Source organism: Musa acuminata, chromosome BXJ1-2, assembly GCF_036884655.1.
Source record: "Musa acuminata AAA Group cultivar baxijiao chromosome BXJ1-2, Cavendish_Baxijiao_AAA, whole genome shotgun sequence".
Lineage (NCBI taxonomy): Eukaryota > Viridiplantae > Streptophyta > Magnoliopsida > Zingiberales > Musaceae > Musa > Musa acuminata.
In genome coordinates, this window is record NC_088328.1 from 466,996 (window position 1) to 482,313 (window position 15,318).

The 15,318-nt window shown below is 38.8% G+C and overlaps 1 protein-coding gene across 1 annotated transcript; it reads left to right on the forward strand.

Annotated features, from left to right (window-relative positions):
- The first annotated feature begins 8,237 nt into the window (after nucleotides 1–8,237).
- LOC135612185 (flavonoid 3',5'-hydroxylase-like) lies at nucleotides 8,238–14,640 on the forward strand. Its single transcript, XM_065108094.1, has 4 exons — nucleotides 8,238–8,339; nucleotides 8,714–9,054; nucleotide 9,189; nucleotides 14,353–14,640. The coding sequence occupies exons 1-4, from the start codon at nucleotides 8,274–8,276 to the stop codon at nucleotides 14,638–14,640; spliced, it is 696 nt and encodes a 231-aa protein (XP_064964166.1). The 5' UTR covers nucleotides 8,238–8,273.
- The last annotated feature ends 678 nt before the right edge of the window (nucleotides 14,641–15,318 follow it).

A 15,318-nucleotide genomic window follows, 5' to 3' on the forward strand; every position in this document is an offset into this window, starting at 1 on the left:
TTTCATAGTGAGGAGTTCAAGTTCACTATCACATAAGCTTATGCTCGAATGGTCTTCAATTGTTCTAAGTCTGAAATCCTTCATGTATTTTGGAAGGTTGTCCTTAAATTTATTTTATGCCACATTAGTCATTTCGTAGGTCATTAAAGACTCAATAAATTCTTCGAGTGGAAATTTGTTTAAGTCTTTTGCCTCTTGTATGACAGTTACTTTTGATTCCCAATTTTTAGAAAGAGATCTTAAGATCTTGTTAACGAGTTCAAAATTAGAAAAGCCTTTGCCAAGAGCTTTTAAACTATTGACGACATCCATAAAACGGGTGTACATGTCAACAACGGTTTCGCTTATCTTCATTCGAAATGTTTAAAATCATATATTAAAAGATTGACTTTAGAATCTTTAACTCTATTTATGCCTTCGTATGTGATTTCGAGAGTGTGTCAAATATTAAAAGTCATTTTGCAAGTAGAAACCCGATTGAATTCATTTTTGTCTAAGGTGTAAAATAAGGCATTCATAGCCTTTACATTTAAAGAGAAAGTCTTCGTCTCTAACTCATTCAAATTATTCATTGGAAGAGAAGACTTTTAAAAATCAAATTCGACTATATTCCATAAATTGAGATTCAACGGAAATAAGAAAACTCTCATTCAAGTTTTTTAATATATGTAGTCTGTCCCATTGAACATGGGAGGATGAATGAGAGAGTGACTATCTTGAAAGCCGAAAAGAGTCATTTCTCTTTAGTATTAAACCAAATGAGAAAAGACATGGCTCTGATACTAACTATTAGGAATGAGAGGATGAATGTGAATTAGTGCAGCGGTAAAAACATCGGTTTCAAAAATTTCATTTCCTACAATTAAAACTGATCTTAGAAGATGTTAACTTGAAAGCATATACGAGCGTAGGTATAGTAAAAGAATAGTAAGGAGGAGAGGCAGTTTGCTATAAAAGTAAATTGCTCAAAGTAAATACAAATTGAGTTTATAGTGGTTCAATCATCGTGACCTATATCCACTCCCGATTCCTCTTCCGTTGAGGCCACCGGCATCCACTATCGGTCTTCCTTCAATAGGTGAAGACCAACCACCTTTTACAGCTCTTTCTCCTTTTACTGAGTTTAGGAGATAACCCTTACACCCCCACTTACTCCTCTCTCAAACTATTTTAACACTTAGAAGAAGGAGAGAAGTTCACACAAGATTACAATAGCATTTCTTTCTTTCTCACTCTCAATTCTTATGTTATTTAACCAAGGATGAGAGGGGTATATATAGGCCTCAAGTTGATTCAATCTTGGAGCCTAAAAAGGTCTCATCCCTAGTTTTTGGGGTCTTGGCAGTACCATCACTTGTGCTGGGCAGTACCACAGCCTACAGCACTAACATTGGGCGGTACCACTGCTTGGAAGACTGTGTCTGGGTGGTACCACTGCCTGACACTACCACTAGGTGGTACCACCACCTAGACTGGCGGTACTATCACCTGACATAGTCTTAGAGATTGTGCCACGACGGTGCCACTTGTTAGGTCATTGTTTGGGCCTTTCATTGCGCCCAACACATTCCATACATGGGCCCAAATGACCCCTAATTTGGTTGGCCTAATTCTAATCCTAATTATGTGCTAACTATGAAATCTAAGATATTTACTAAGCTAAACAAGTCTATAAGTCTAGGTTTCTTCCGACGAGCTTCCGGTGATCTTTCGGTGAACTTCCGACGATCCCTCGGCAATGTTCCCGCGGACTCCCGGCAAGCTCCTAGAGTTCACGACAATCTTCCTTGCAAGTTCCGATGAGCTTTTTTGGTAAGCTCCTGGACTTCTCAGTTAATTCCGGTAGAACTTTCGACGAACGTCCGGACTTCCGACGAACTCTCGAACTCCCAATAAAATCGCATCCTTGACTCTGAGACTTCATTTTGCTTTATGCCTTGCTATCATAGTTAATCCTACACACCTAAAATCTACTTCGATCTAGACAATTAATACTAAGCTAATCGATGCCTCATCTGATTATTCGGTGCATCGTCCTCTCTTACGGCCTATTGCCCAATTGGTCAGTTGACCTCCGTGACTCCTGAAAGATATGTGGGACATATTAGAGAGGATGTTGAGAATATTGATCCTCAGACCTACGATGAGGCTATTATGAGTATAGACTCTGGGAAGTGACAAGAAGCCATGAATTCTAAAATGGATTCTATGTAGTTAAATAAGGTTTAGAACCTAGTTGAAGCACCGGAAGGTATTGTACCCATTAGTTGCAAGTGGATCTTCAAGAAAGACCTGTAAAGTAAGGCTAATTGCTAAAGGGTATCGTCAAAGGCAAGGTGTTGACTATGATGAAACCTTCTCACCCGCAACCATGCTAAAATTCATCTAAATTCTATTAGCTATTGTAGCACACTATGATTACAAGATCTGACAGATGGATGTGAAAACCGTGTTTCTCAATGGCAACCTCAAGGAGGAAGTATATATGATACAGCTTGAGGGATTCGTGTCTAAGGACTACCCAGATAAAGTGTGTAGGTTGCTTAGGTCTATTTATGGACTAAAGTAAGCTTCCCGAAGTTAGAACATAAGATTTGATGAGGCAATCAGATCTTGTGACTTCGTTAAGAATGAAGATGAGCCTTATGTGTATAGGAAGGTAAGTGGGAGTGTTATCACCTTCTTAGTGTTATATGTGGATGACATTCTGATCATTGGGAATGATGTGGGAATGCTATCCATAGTAAAGGCTTGGTTATTTAGACACTTCTCTATGAAGGACTTGGGGAAGCATCTTATGTCTTAGGGATTTGGATCTATAGAGATAGATCCAAGATGATGCTTTACTTGTCCTAGTCCAAGCACACAGACACCATTGTCAGAAGGTTTGGTATGAAAAATTTCAAGAGATGTCTCATACTGATGAGACATAGGATATCTCTTTCTAAGAGTATATCCCCAAAGACTCCTAAAGAAAGGAGAACATGGATAGGATACCATATGCTTCAACGATACGGTCTATCATGTATGTCATGCTATATACTAGGCTTGATATAGTGCAAGCTCTAAGTGTCACGAGCAAGTATCAAACGAATCCAAGCTTGGAGTATTGGAAAGCAGTAAAGTATATCCTTAAGTACTTGAGAAGGACTAAAGATCTTTTATTGGTATATGGAGGTAGTAGCCTTAGGGTTGAAGGCTACAAAGACTCGAGTTTCTAATCCAATATCGATGATAGCATATCGAATTTAGAGTATGTGTACACATTGAATGGAGGAGCAGTATGTTGGAAGAGTTCCAAGCAAGATACTACTGCTAACTCAACTATAAAGACGGAGTACATTACTGCAATAAAGGCAACAAAGAAGGGAGTCTAGATAAAGAAGTTCATCATAGATATGAGAGTCGTGCTAGGTAGCGATGAGCTAATTCTCTTCTATTGTGACAACAACAAAGCGATTGCTCAAGCGAAGGAACACAGGTCTCATCAGAAGTCTAAGAATGTTTTGAGGAGGATCCACCTGATCAGAGAGATCGTAACCCGAGGAGATATAATAGTGAAAAGAGTTACATCCGAAGATAACATTGCAGATTCACTGACAAAGCCATTGACTCAGATTGTCTTTGAGCGTCACAAGAATCTGATAGGGATCAGACACAAAGGTGATTGGCTTTAGGTCAAGTGGGAGATTGCTAGTCATAGGTGCCCTACAAGCCAATCACGTGAGTGATGGCACGTGTGACTTGACACGTAGTATTTTTTCTTATTATTATTTAGTATTTTATCACTTTATATTGCTTGTTGCGTATATGCATATATATATTGTGATGTCCATGGATCTATACAATAGGAATCGAATCGTGATGAGATCACGATAATGAGACCGTTTCACCTTTAAACACAGACCCTAAATATTCTTGATTATAGGTTGCTCGAGAGGGACATCGAGATAATCGGATATACTAGTATGCTATATACCCGTCCATATGATAGAGGCAGTTGGTCTCATAGCTGCTTGTGTGGAGACACTAGGAATACAATGTAGGTGCTCATTGGAGAATGAGTTCACAGATTGATCCGCTCACGGAATGCTGGATGGTTAATGATACTTCATTATCATATAGTGATTCTATTATCCCAATGGTGTACTTGGTCCTTAGACTTAAGACACCAAGGATGTTCTGTATGAGTACTCCACTCTTTGATACCAGACTTATAGGTTTGAATGTTCGAGGATTTAGCACAACCGATCATCGGGAGTGGTAGTTAATCTTACGAGGGCTATTGAGTGTCAATAGAGGATCTTCTATTCTCGTTGTCATAAGAGAAATATCTTATATATTTTTGCTTAAACAAATCCTTGGTCAAGGTCATTCAGATTGAGAGAGAAAGAGTTCTCCAGGAGAATCCTATTAGAGCGAGACTCGAGTAGAAACCGTATGAGTCTGATAGTACCATACCCGGTATATGATTTTTGAGATATTAGATGGATGAGGGACTATAGGTACACGATAACTGAGGATAGACAGGTCCAATAGATTGGATTCCCTTGTATCATCTGGGGACTACGGCGTAGTGGCCTAGTATGTCTGCAATCGTTGAGTTGAGTGAATTATTATGGAAATAATAATTCACTGAGCCAGAAGGAGTTATGACAAGTATGACTCATGGCTAGCTCGATATTGGGTATAGAGGGTCACACACATATGGTAGGCGTTGCGACGAGTAGAGGTTCAGATATGAGATATCCGTCGGAGCCCCTATCTTATTAGATATCCAATAAGCCCATGAATTATTGGATCCTATAGATGAGATCCAAGAAGAGCCAATGAGATATTATTGGATAGAGATTCAATAATCTAAGAAGCTTGGGTAGTTGAATGGAGATCCAATACCCAATAGGGCAGGATCCATTAGGGTTAAATTGATAACAGACTTCTATAAATAGGAGGGAACAAAAGGTTCATAGGCTAAAGTCTCGTTGGGTTACTATCTCCTATTCTTCTCTCTCCTTCTCCTCCTCAGATAGCAGGCCTAGAGATTTGAGGAGCGTCGTTGCAGTCCTGCTGTGTGGATCATCGCTAGAGAGGAGAACACTTGACCTCCTCTATCCACTCCTATAGATCTGTAGGGATTCAAGGATATACGATCTCCATAGATAAAATACTATTTCACATGTGGATTTAAGTTTCGCGAGTTTTTGTGCACCAATCTTCGCACGATAATAAACACATCTTTGAAAATTTTGGGATTTTATTTTTATGTTCTTCTACCACACATATGATGCCCCCTAAGATTTCTCTACAACTATCATCATATATAGTACTAATATCGTCAAAGGCGGTACCGTTGTTAAAAAGTTGGTAAATTATAAACAATACTTGTCGATTGACTCAAGCAGTATTACTGCTTCAGCATGATGGTACCATCGCCTAGGCCTAGTTTAGGCCACCTATTTGGGCTTCTAACGGATCTAATTCAGCTTGGCTTCAAGCTTAATAGCTTTCTTGAAAATTTGACTTTGTTTTAATTCCATACGAACACAATTGGCTCAAAATGATCTTGATCAAAACTTTGATAAGTCAATACTCGTCCGACATATATTTGAAGCTTTCGACACATTTTCTATTCATCTGGCATGTCGTCCGATCTTTCAACACTTTTGTCTGAACTTTCAGCACATCACCCTTTTTCCTTTGGTATGTCACTCATTTCCATTAGTATTTTGACTTTCTCACAACATCCAAATCTTTCAGTGCAAATTCAACCCTTCTAGCACGATGCTTGAACCTTTAGCTTGAAATCCAATTTTTGGCATGTCGATCCATCCTCCGGTTTCACATCAAATTCAACTCTATCTCGGCTCCACATGACCACCATGATGGAGCCATCTGGCCAACACATGGCAAGATGCTTAACAAGCTGACTCTACATGGCTAACATCACGGTTCCATATTGAAGACATATCAGCTCCATGTGGCCAACTAACAAGTTATATATGGTCAATTAGCAGACTTCATGTGGCCGACATAGTAAAACCACGAGGCCAAATCACTTATCGACTGTTTAGCATCACATAAACTTCCAATAAGATGAAGCCAGATGAGCATACCCGAAGAATGCAATGTAGAGGACAATGAACATATTGGTCAAATAACTTAAGTATTAAAGGGTTATTATTGAAATTATCTAGATACAGCTTTGTAGGATTCGAATGACTCTCATACGAGTTCATTTTAAAATCAGCTCAAAAAACAAATCATGTTAGATCCGAATTTACTTGGACAACCAAAGACTACCCTAACATTGACTTAACATCAAACCTGCGGAAGCTTACAATTGAGCTCACACAGTAGAGCTCACACAGGAGGGAAAAAGAACTCGAGGAAAAATAACTGAGCCCACACAGAAACAATGGTTCCAGTCTGTAGAGGGGGAAGACCAGAGCTTTGGGGAGTCATCTCTCTGCAAATGACTTCAGTTACCATGTTATGAAGTCAGTAGAAAACTATTTATTTAGCCAGAATAAACAGGCATAAATATTAAGCATATAGTTCTATTATAACAATTAGTTTACCTGTCCTTACATGAGCAAAGTTTCATGGAGACAGCAAAATCATTGATCATTGTCAAATGGGCAAAGTTATAACATCATTGTTGCAAGAGAAGTAAGAATCTTGACCTGCATAAAAATGAACATAATTATCATATACTTTTTCTGGTGCTAAGTTATCACATAAACACTGATAGATGAGAAATTAGTCGGATGTTGAAGTGCACCTACTGATCTTGCGTAACTTAGTGGAACATTTTTTTTATTTTCATCAAGTTAAACAAACGACCAGAGTTTATAGTAAGATAAAAAAATTATATAACCAACCAAATATTCCTGCAGGATGAGGATATTTTGGCATCTAAAAGATACAAATAGTCCATTGCACAATCGATTAAAAACCGTGGAAAACATAGCAATATGCCAAGTCATAAGCATTAAAACTGATTCCGCATAGAATTTTCTCCAAATCTAAGTTCATTGCCAATCAAATAGTTGTTTTCTTTCATAATAAAAAGTAAATGTAAAAGTTTCAATTCTATACTAAAATTCTTAAGAGCGATATATATACAATAACATTCTAACTTAATAACACAAATAAAATATATAACGATTTAAACTGACTTATAAGGATAAGGATTTGATGGATATACAAGAGATATAAAAGGTTTTAGGTCAATGATTTCAACTTGCTTTACAAAATTAAATGAATAAGAATTTAAGTGACTTTAACTTACTTTGCATGTTTTATTTAACCATCGCGGGTTATTGAATCATAAATGAATCTAATGTAATATCCATCTCGATTTTTTTCAATGTAATTGGTTAGTTCGGGCAATCAATTTGTTCAATCAGTCCGAATCAAATTTATAACTATAATCTAAAAATCAAAGTTTGACCTATAACTTCTCCACTGATGCTGACCTCAGTGGAGACTCTTCCAAAGTTTGACCTATAACTTCCATTATCACGTGTAGAAATTGATTAGAAGATAAATTTCACCAACTCTGAGAACGCTGAACATTTTGTGAACTGTGTATATTTTGCGTTGCTGTCTTAGTTTGGTTGAATCCATCTTCCATAGCTTGTCATTTATAATCTTCATGTCATTTATTCAAGCCATCATTGAAAAAAAGACCAACCTAAATGCAACAGCATAGGCCACAAAGTCAAAAACATAATGATGGACTAAGTAATCTCTCTCTAACTCACTTTTTAACCTAAATAATTCATCTTTAACGGTTAAAAATCAAAATTAATCCAACATCAATCCAATCCAAAAGAGTATAGTGTTTTCTTTGTTTTCATTGTCTTTTTATGATGCAAAACATTATAATCTGAAGGTGATTAAAATTATTAAAGTTCAATATTACCTTTTTATGAAATTTTATGACCTGTAGCTTTGCAGAAATCTAATAATTTATGCGGGAATCAATATCTCATGCTACAACTTGTGGATTGTGGGTTTCAATTAAGCAACTCTTTCCGACGACAGGTGTCGCTGAGACCACCAAACATGACATCAGCCCTTCCGTAGGCTTTACGTTGCCGTGCTTAGCTCTCTGTCTACATATACGCATCACTAACCCACTTCTAATACCAACGTCTCGGCACCACAAAGATCTCGATGGCTCTCGACATCGTTCTCGTTGCCGGCATCCTCTTGGGAGTCGTCGTCCACCTCCTCCTCCGCCGCAGGTTCCAGTCCATCCTCTTGTGATGGCCAACAGGGTTGACGCTGATGGGGTGTCGCTTTCTGATGTCAACATGAAGGGATTTATCTCTGTGAGCTCTCTTTCCCTCTCTCTCCTTCCCCCCTCTTCTTCGCTACAGACATCCAATTAGCGACGTACGCAAATTCTATTGACCCCCTATCTCCAAAACGTTCCTTCTGTTATCTCAGGACAGGTGTTGGATCCTGCAACCAAACCAGCACTAGATATACATACAATAGAGAGCCACAAAACGTAAGCAGATGAGTTCCTAAGGAATTCCTACATTGTCTGCTCGATTATGGCACCATTTTTTGAGTCGCATAAGATTCTCCCAAGAGGAGAAAAGATATTACCCTAATGCGTACTTTATTGGAGGCTCTCCTGTTTTATAATTTCATCATGCATGTTTGCTACCACGCCAACAGCAACTTCTTCTCCTGTCAGGATATGTTTATTGCCGAAACCGATACATCATCCATCATAATCGAATGGGCGCTCGCAGAAATGCTAAGGAACCCAACCATCCTGCAGCGAGCTCAAGATGAGATGGACGAAGTAATCGGGAAGAACCGCAGGCTTGAAGAGTCTGACATGCCAAACCTTCCCTACTTACGTGCCATCTGCAAAGAGGCATTACGACTGCACCCTTCCACGCCGCTCGGCGTCCCACACTACACCTTCGAGGCATGCGAGGTGGATGGCTACCACATCCCCCCAAACACACGGCTCATCGTCAACGTATGGGCCATCGGGAGAGACCCCGATGTGTGGGAGCATCCCCTGGAGTGATGGGGATAAAAAGAGGAATAACCTTTGTATAGGAACAAATACTAGAAGACCAAAATACGCAGCGGAATAAAATGGAAACACAATCAAACAGAACACCAAGATATACGTGGAAAACCCCTTCAATGTGAAGGGTAAAAACCACGGGGCAAACTAGAGATAATCCACTATGAGAATAATGAATATACAAATCTCAATCTCTTACCCAAAACCTTAGCAACAACCACAAGAGAATAACTGGGATACAAGGATCACGTCACTGCCCACAATATCTAAAACCTCCCCAAGTAATCACAGCAAGAGTCTACTGTAGATTTGATCTAACCTGAGATGAGAACACTGCTAGATGATTGTGAACAGTCTCTCTGCGTTGTCCTTGTCTTCTTCCCTTTCTTTCTCTTCCTTTTCTGCCTTGATCTCCTTCTTCTCTTTGGAATCCCGTGGCCTCAAAGATCTACCTCGTTGCTGCCTTTTTATAGCCTTAATCTGCCTCTAAAACGCAGCCACCACACCCCCCTAATCTTAATTAGGGTTAGGTTAAGAGAGGGTGTGGGCTGTGGGCTGATAAAGCCCACATGGGCTGAATATGGGCCATCAGCCCAACAACCTCCCCCTTCAGCCCATAAGGGAGGCTGTCCCATGACTCCTCAATGTGAAGCCATGCCGACCAACTGTCGGCATATCTCCTGTTTTTCTTTTGGTAAGGTCTTCGTCAACATGTCTGCTCCGTTGTCATCTGTATGAATTTTCTGAAGCTGCAACTGCTTCTCTTCAAATACATTTCGAATCCAGTGGTATCTGACATCTATATGCTTTGACTTGGAATGAAACATTGGGTTCTTACACAAATGGATTGCACTCTGGCTATCACAATGCACCACATAATTTTTCTGTTTCAGCCCCAATTCTTGTAAGAATTCTTTCATCCATAACATTTCTTTGCATACCTCTGTAGCAGCAATATATTCTGCTTCTGTGGTGGAGAGAGCAATACACCTTTGCAACCTGGATTGCCATGACACAGCTCCCCCTGCAAAAGTAAGTACATAACCTGAAGTAGACTTCCTCGTATCTATATCTCTTGCCATATCTGCATCTGTGTAACCTTTTAACACAGGTGGTCCACCTCCAAAGCTTAAACAAACCTTAGAGCTCCCTCTGAGATATCTAAAAATCCACTTCACCGCTGCCCAGTGCTCTTTGCCTGGATTTGCAAGAAATCTGCTAGTAACACCCACTGCATATGCGATGTCTGGCCTCGTACATACCATTGCATACATTAAACTTCCAACTGCTGAAGCATAAGGAACCTTTTGCATTTTCTCCTTCTCCTCATCACTTGACGGACTCTGTTCTGAGCACAACTTGAAGTGACCTGCAAGAGGAGAACCAACTGGTTTAGTATTGCTCATACTGAATCTTTCCAATACCTTCTCGATGTTTTTCTCCTGTGACAACCAAATCTTCTTGTTTTTCCTGTCACGGAAAATCTGCATGCCTAGTATTTGCTTTGCTGGCCCCATGTCCTTCATTGCAAAAGACTCACTCAGTTCCTTCTTCAACCTGTCAATTTTAGACATATCTTTCCCAAGAATAAGCATGTCATCAACATAAAGTAAGAGAATAATAAAATCCTCACCAAACCATTTGATGTACACATAATGATCTGAAGCCGTTCTTTTGTATCCATTTTCTGTCATAAATGAATCAAACTTTCTGTACCACTGTCTTGGAGCTTGCTTTAGCCCATACAAGCTCTTCTTCAACTTGCAGACAAAATTATCTTTACCTTTGACTTTGAAGCCTTCTGGTTGCTCCATATAAATTTCCTCCTCCAAATCACCATGAAGGAAAGCTGTCTTCACATCTAACTGCTCAACCTCCAAGTCCTGGCTAGCAGCAATACCAAGAGCAACACGAATAGAAGACATTTTAACAACAGGAGAAAATATCTCTTCAAAGTCAATACCTTTCTTTTGACCAAAGCCTTTCACAACCAATCTAGCTTTGTACTTTGGTTGAGAACAATATTCTTGAGTCTTCAACCTAAAAACCCACTTGTTCTTCAAGGCCTTCATTCCATTTGGTAGCAGCACCAAATCATAAGTGTGGTTCTTCTGAAGAGCATCCATCTCTTCCTGCATAGCAGCTAACCACTCCTCTTTCTGCTCACTCTCAACTGCTTCCTGGTAACTCTCTGGTTCACCTGCATCAGTAAGCATCACATACTCATATGTAGAGTATCTTCTGGAAGGTTGACGTTGTCTAGAAGATCTTCTCAACTGAGGTTCTACGGGAACTTGCTCTCCTACTTCTTCTTGCTCAACATGTCCTACAGGTAGATCAATATCAGGTTCTACACCATCTTCCTGCATATCTCCCCCATCACCCTGATATACTGGAGGAGTAACTGGGTCACAATCTGCTAATCCTTCTGCAGAAGTCTTGGCTGGTGCCTTCTTCTTCAAATCCTCAAAGGTTTGATCCTCAAAGAAGATCACATCTCTGCTCCTGAACACCTTCTGCTTTTCTGGATCCCTTTTCTGGATCCCAAAGCCTGTAACCAAACTGATCATGTGAGTAACCAAGAAAAATACATTCTTTAGACTTACCATCCAGCTTGGACCTCTCATTGTCTGGAATATGTGCAAATGCGCGACAACCAAACACTCTCAAATGCCTGTAGGAAACATCTTTCCCTGACCATACATGCTCTGCAACATCACCATCTAGAGCTGTACATGGTGATAAGTTGATCACATCAACTGCAGTCCTCAAAGCCTCATCCCAAAACCTTTTGGGTAGCTTGGCCTGTGAAAGCATACATCTGATCTTTTCCATGATGGTGCGGTTCATCCTCTCTGCAATTGCATTATGCTGAGATGTACCAGGAACTGTCATCTCATGTTGGATTCCATGTGACCTGCAATAGTCATTAAACAATCCTGTATACTCACCACCATTATCTGATCTTATGCATTTCAATTTCCTTTCTGTCTCCCTTTCAACCCTGGCATGAAACTCTTTAAAGACATTAATAACCTGATCTTTGGTCTTCAAAGCATAGGCCCAAACTTTCCTAGAAAAATCATCTATAAAAGTGACAAAATAAAGTGCACCACTTATACCAAGAACATCAACAGATCCACCAGGAGTTTTTGTCCTCAAAGGACCACATACATCTGTATAAACACGGTCTAAGGCATGCATTTTTCTAGACAAAGCAGCACTAGCAAATGAAACTCTATGTTGTTTACCAGCTAAACAATCAATACAAGGGTTCAGATGTATACCTCTGAGATCTGGTAATACCTCTCTCTTGGAAAGAGTTTGCAGCCCCTTCTCGCTCATGTGTCCCAATCGTCTATGCCACAACTCCATACTGAAGTCTTTCTCTGTAGCATTTAACTGCTCACCATAAGCTTTAGCCTGCAACCTGTACAAAGTATGACATTTCTTTCCATTAGCTATAACAAGAGAACCCTTACTGAGTTTCCATTGCCCTCTGTGAAATCTGCTTTCATACTCTTCATCATCTAGTCTTCCAACTGAAATTAAATTCAGCCTCAAGTCAACCACATGCCTCACATCCTTAAGTACCAATTTGTAGCCAAGGTTGGTCTTTAAATGGATATCACCCATGCCAATGATGTCTGCTGTGCCATAGTTGCCCATCTTGACAACACCAAAGTTTCCAGACCTGTATGTAGCAAAAAACTCCCTCCGAGGTGTAGCATGATAAGAACCACCTGTGTCAATCACCCACTCAAGATCCTGACACACACAAGAAAAAATATCATCAGAAGGAGACAAAATCAAATAATCACCACCCTGCACTATAGCTGTAGTATTATCCTTTGATTCTGTAGACTCCACTTCTTTTCCCTTTTTCTTGTTCTTCTTAGGTTGCTTACATTGGTTCTTGTAATGTCCTTTCTCACCACAGTTATAGCAAACAATATCTTTTCTTGATCTTGACTTGCTCCTACCCATACGTGAACTGCTTCTGAACTTTGACCTTCCTCTGTTCTCTGAGATAAGTGACTGTGAATCATTCTGAGATATTGCTGAACTCTTTCTTCTCAACTCCTCATTCAACAAACTACTTGTTACTTGACTCATAGTGACAATACCATCTGGTGCAGAATTACTGAGGGAAACCACTAGTGTCTCCCAACTTTCTGGTAATGAACTGAGAAGTAACAATGCCTGCAACTCATTATCAAGAGACATTTTCATAGAGGATAACTGGTTAGTAATACTCTGCATTTCATTCAAATGCTCAGCAATAGAAGCACCCTCTCTATATTTTAGGTTCACAAGTTTTCTGATCAAAAAAGCTTTATTGCCAGCTGTTTTTCTCTCATAGAGACTTTCCAATTTTTTCCAAAGAGAATATGCAGAAATTTCAGTAGAAACATGGTGAAAGACACTATCATCAAGCCACTGTCTAATAAACCCAATTGTTTTTCGATCTAACCTCTTCCACTCATCATCTGTCATAGTTGTAGGTTTTGCACTATCCCCCTGCAAAGGTCCATACAAATCTTTGCAATACAAGAGATCTTCCATTCTTGGTTTCCATATCATCCAATTATTTCCATTTAAACTAATCATGCGAGAAATATTACTGGCCTCCATGTTCAAATACAAAAATTAAATCACCAAAACCCCGCTCTGATACCAGTTGATGGGGATAAAAAGAGGAATAACCTTTGTATAGGAACAAATACTAGAAGACCAAAATACGCAGCGGAATAAAATGGAAACACAATCAAACAGAACACCAAGATATACGTGGAAAACCCCTTCAATGTGAAGGGTAAAAACCACGGGGCAAACTAGAGATAATCCACTATGAGAATAATGAATATACAAATCTCAATCTCTTGCCCAAAACCCTAGCAACAACCACAAGAGAATAACTGGGATACAAGGATCACGTCACTGCCCACAATATCTAAAACCTCCCCAAGTAATCACAGCAAGAGTCTACTGTAGATTTGATCTAACCTGAGATGAGAACACTGCTAGATGATTGTGAACAGTCTCTCTACGTTGTCCTTGTCTTCTTCCCTTTCTTTCTCTTCCTTTTCTGCCTTGATCTCCTTCTTCTCTTTGGAATCCCGTGGCCTCAAAGATCTGCCTCGTTGCTGCCTTTTTATAGCCTTAATCTGCCTCTAAAACGTAGCCACCACACCCTCCTAATCTTAATTAGGATTAGGTTAAGAGAGGGTGTGGGCTGTGGGCTGATAAAGCCCACATGGGCTGAATATGGGCATCAGCCCAACATGGAGTTCAAGCCGGAGAGGTTCTTAAGCGGTAGAAACGCCAAGATTGAGCCACTGGGGAACGACTTCGAGCTGATACCTTTCGGCGCCGGGAGAAGGATCTGCGTCGGAATGCATGCAGGACTCATCATGCTGCAGTACGGGCTCGGGTCTTTGTTGCACTCATTTCATTGGAAGCTTGCCGATGACGTAGAGGAGCTCGACATGAAGGAAAAATTTGGCGCCGTGCTTCCCAAGGCAGTGCCTCTCAAGGCTGTAGTTAAACCACGCCTCCTCGAAAGTGCCTATATGTGATATGTGTGGGTTTAACATGTATAATATGCATTAGGTATATTATGCACAACCTAAAAAATAAGGTAGGATGATATATGCATATAAGTGAATTGGCATAGAAGGTTTATTGTCATGATCTCAGGTATGTATATATATATATATATATACATACATACATAAATACATACATACATATATATATATACATATACATACACATATATATATATACATATAGATATATATATACATAATTATATATATATATATATGTATATATATATATATATATATGTATGTATATAAATATATACATATATATATATATATACATATATACATATATACATATATACATATATATATATATACATATATACATTTATATATATATATACATATATACATATATATATACATATATATATATATATACATATATACATATATACATACATATATACATATATATATATATACATATATACATATATATATATATACATATATACATATATATATATATACATATATACATATATATATATACATATATACATATATATATATACATATATACATATATATATATACATATATATATATATATATATACATATATATATATATATATATATATATATATATACATGAATCAAAAAAATTTGTCTCTCTTGAAGTCATACTTATAAATCGATT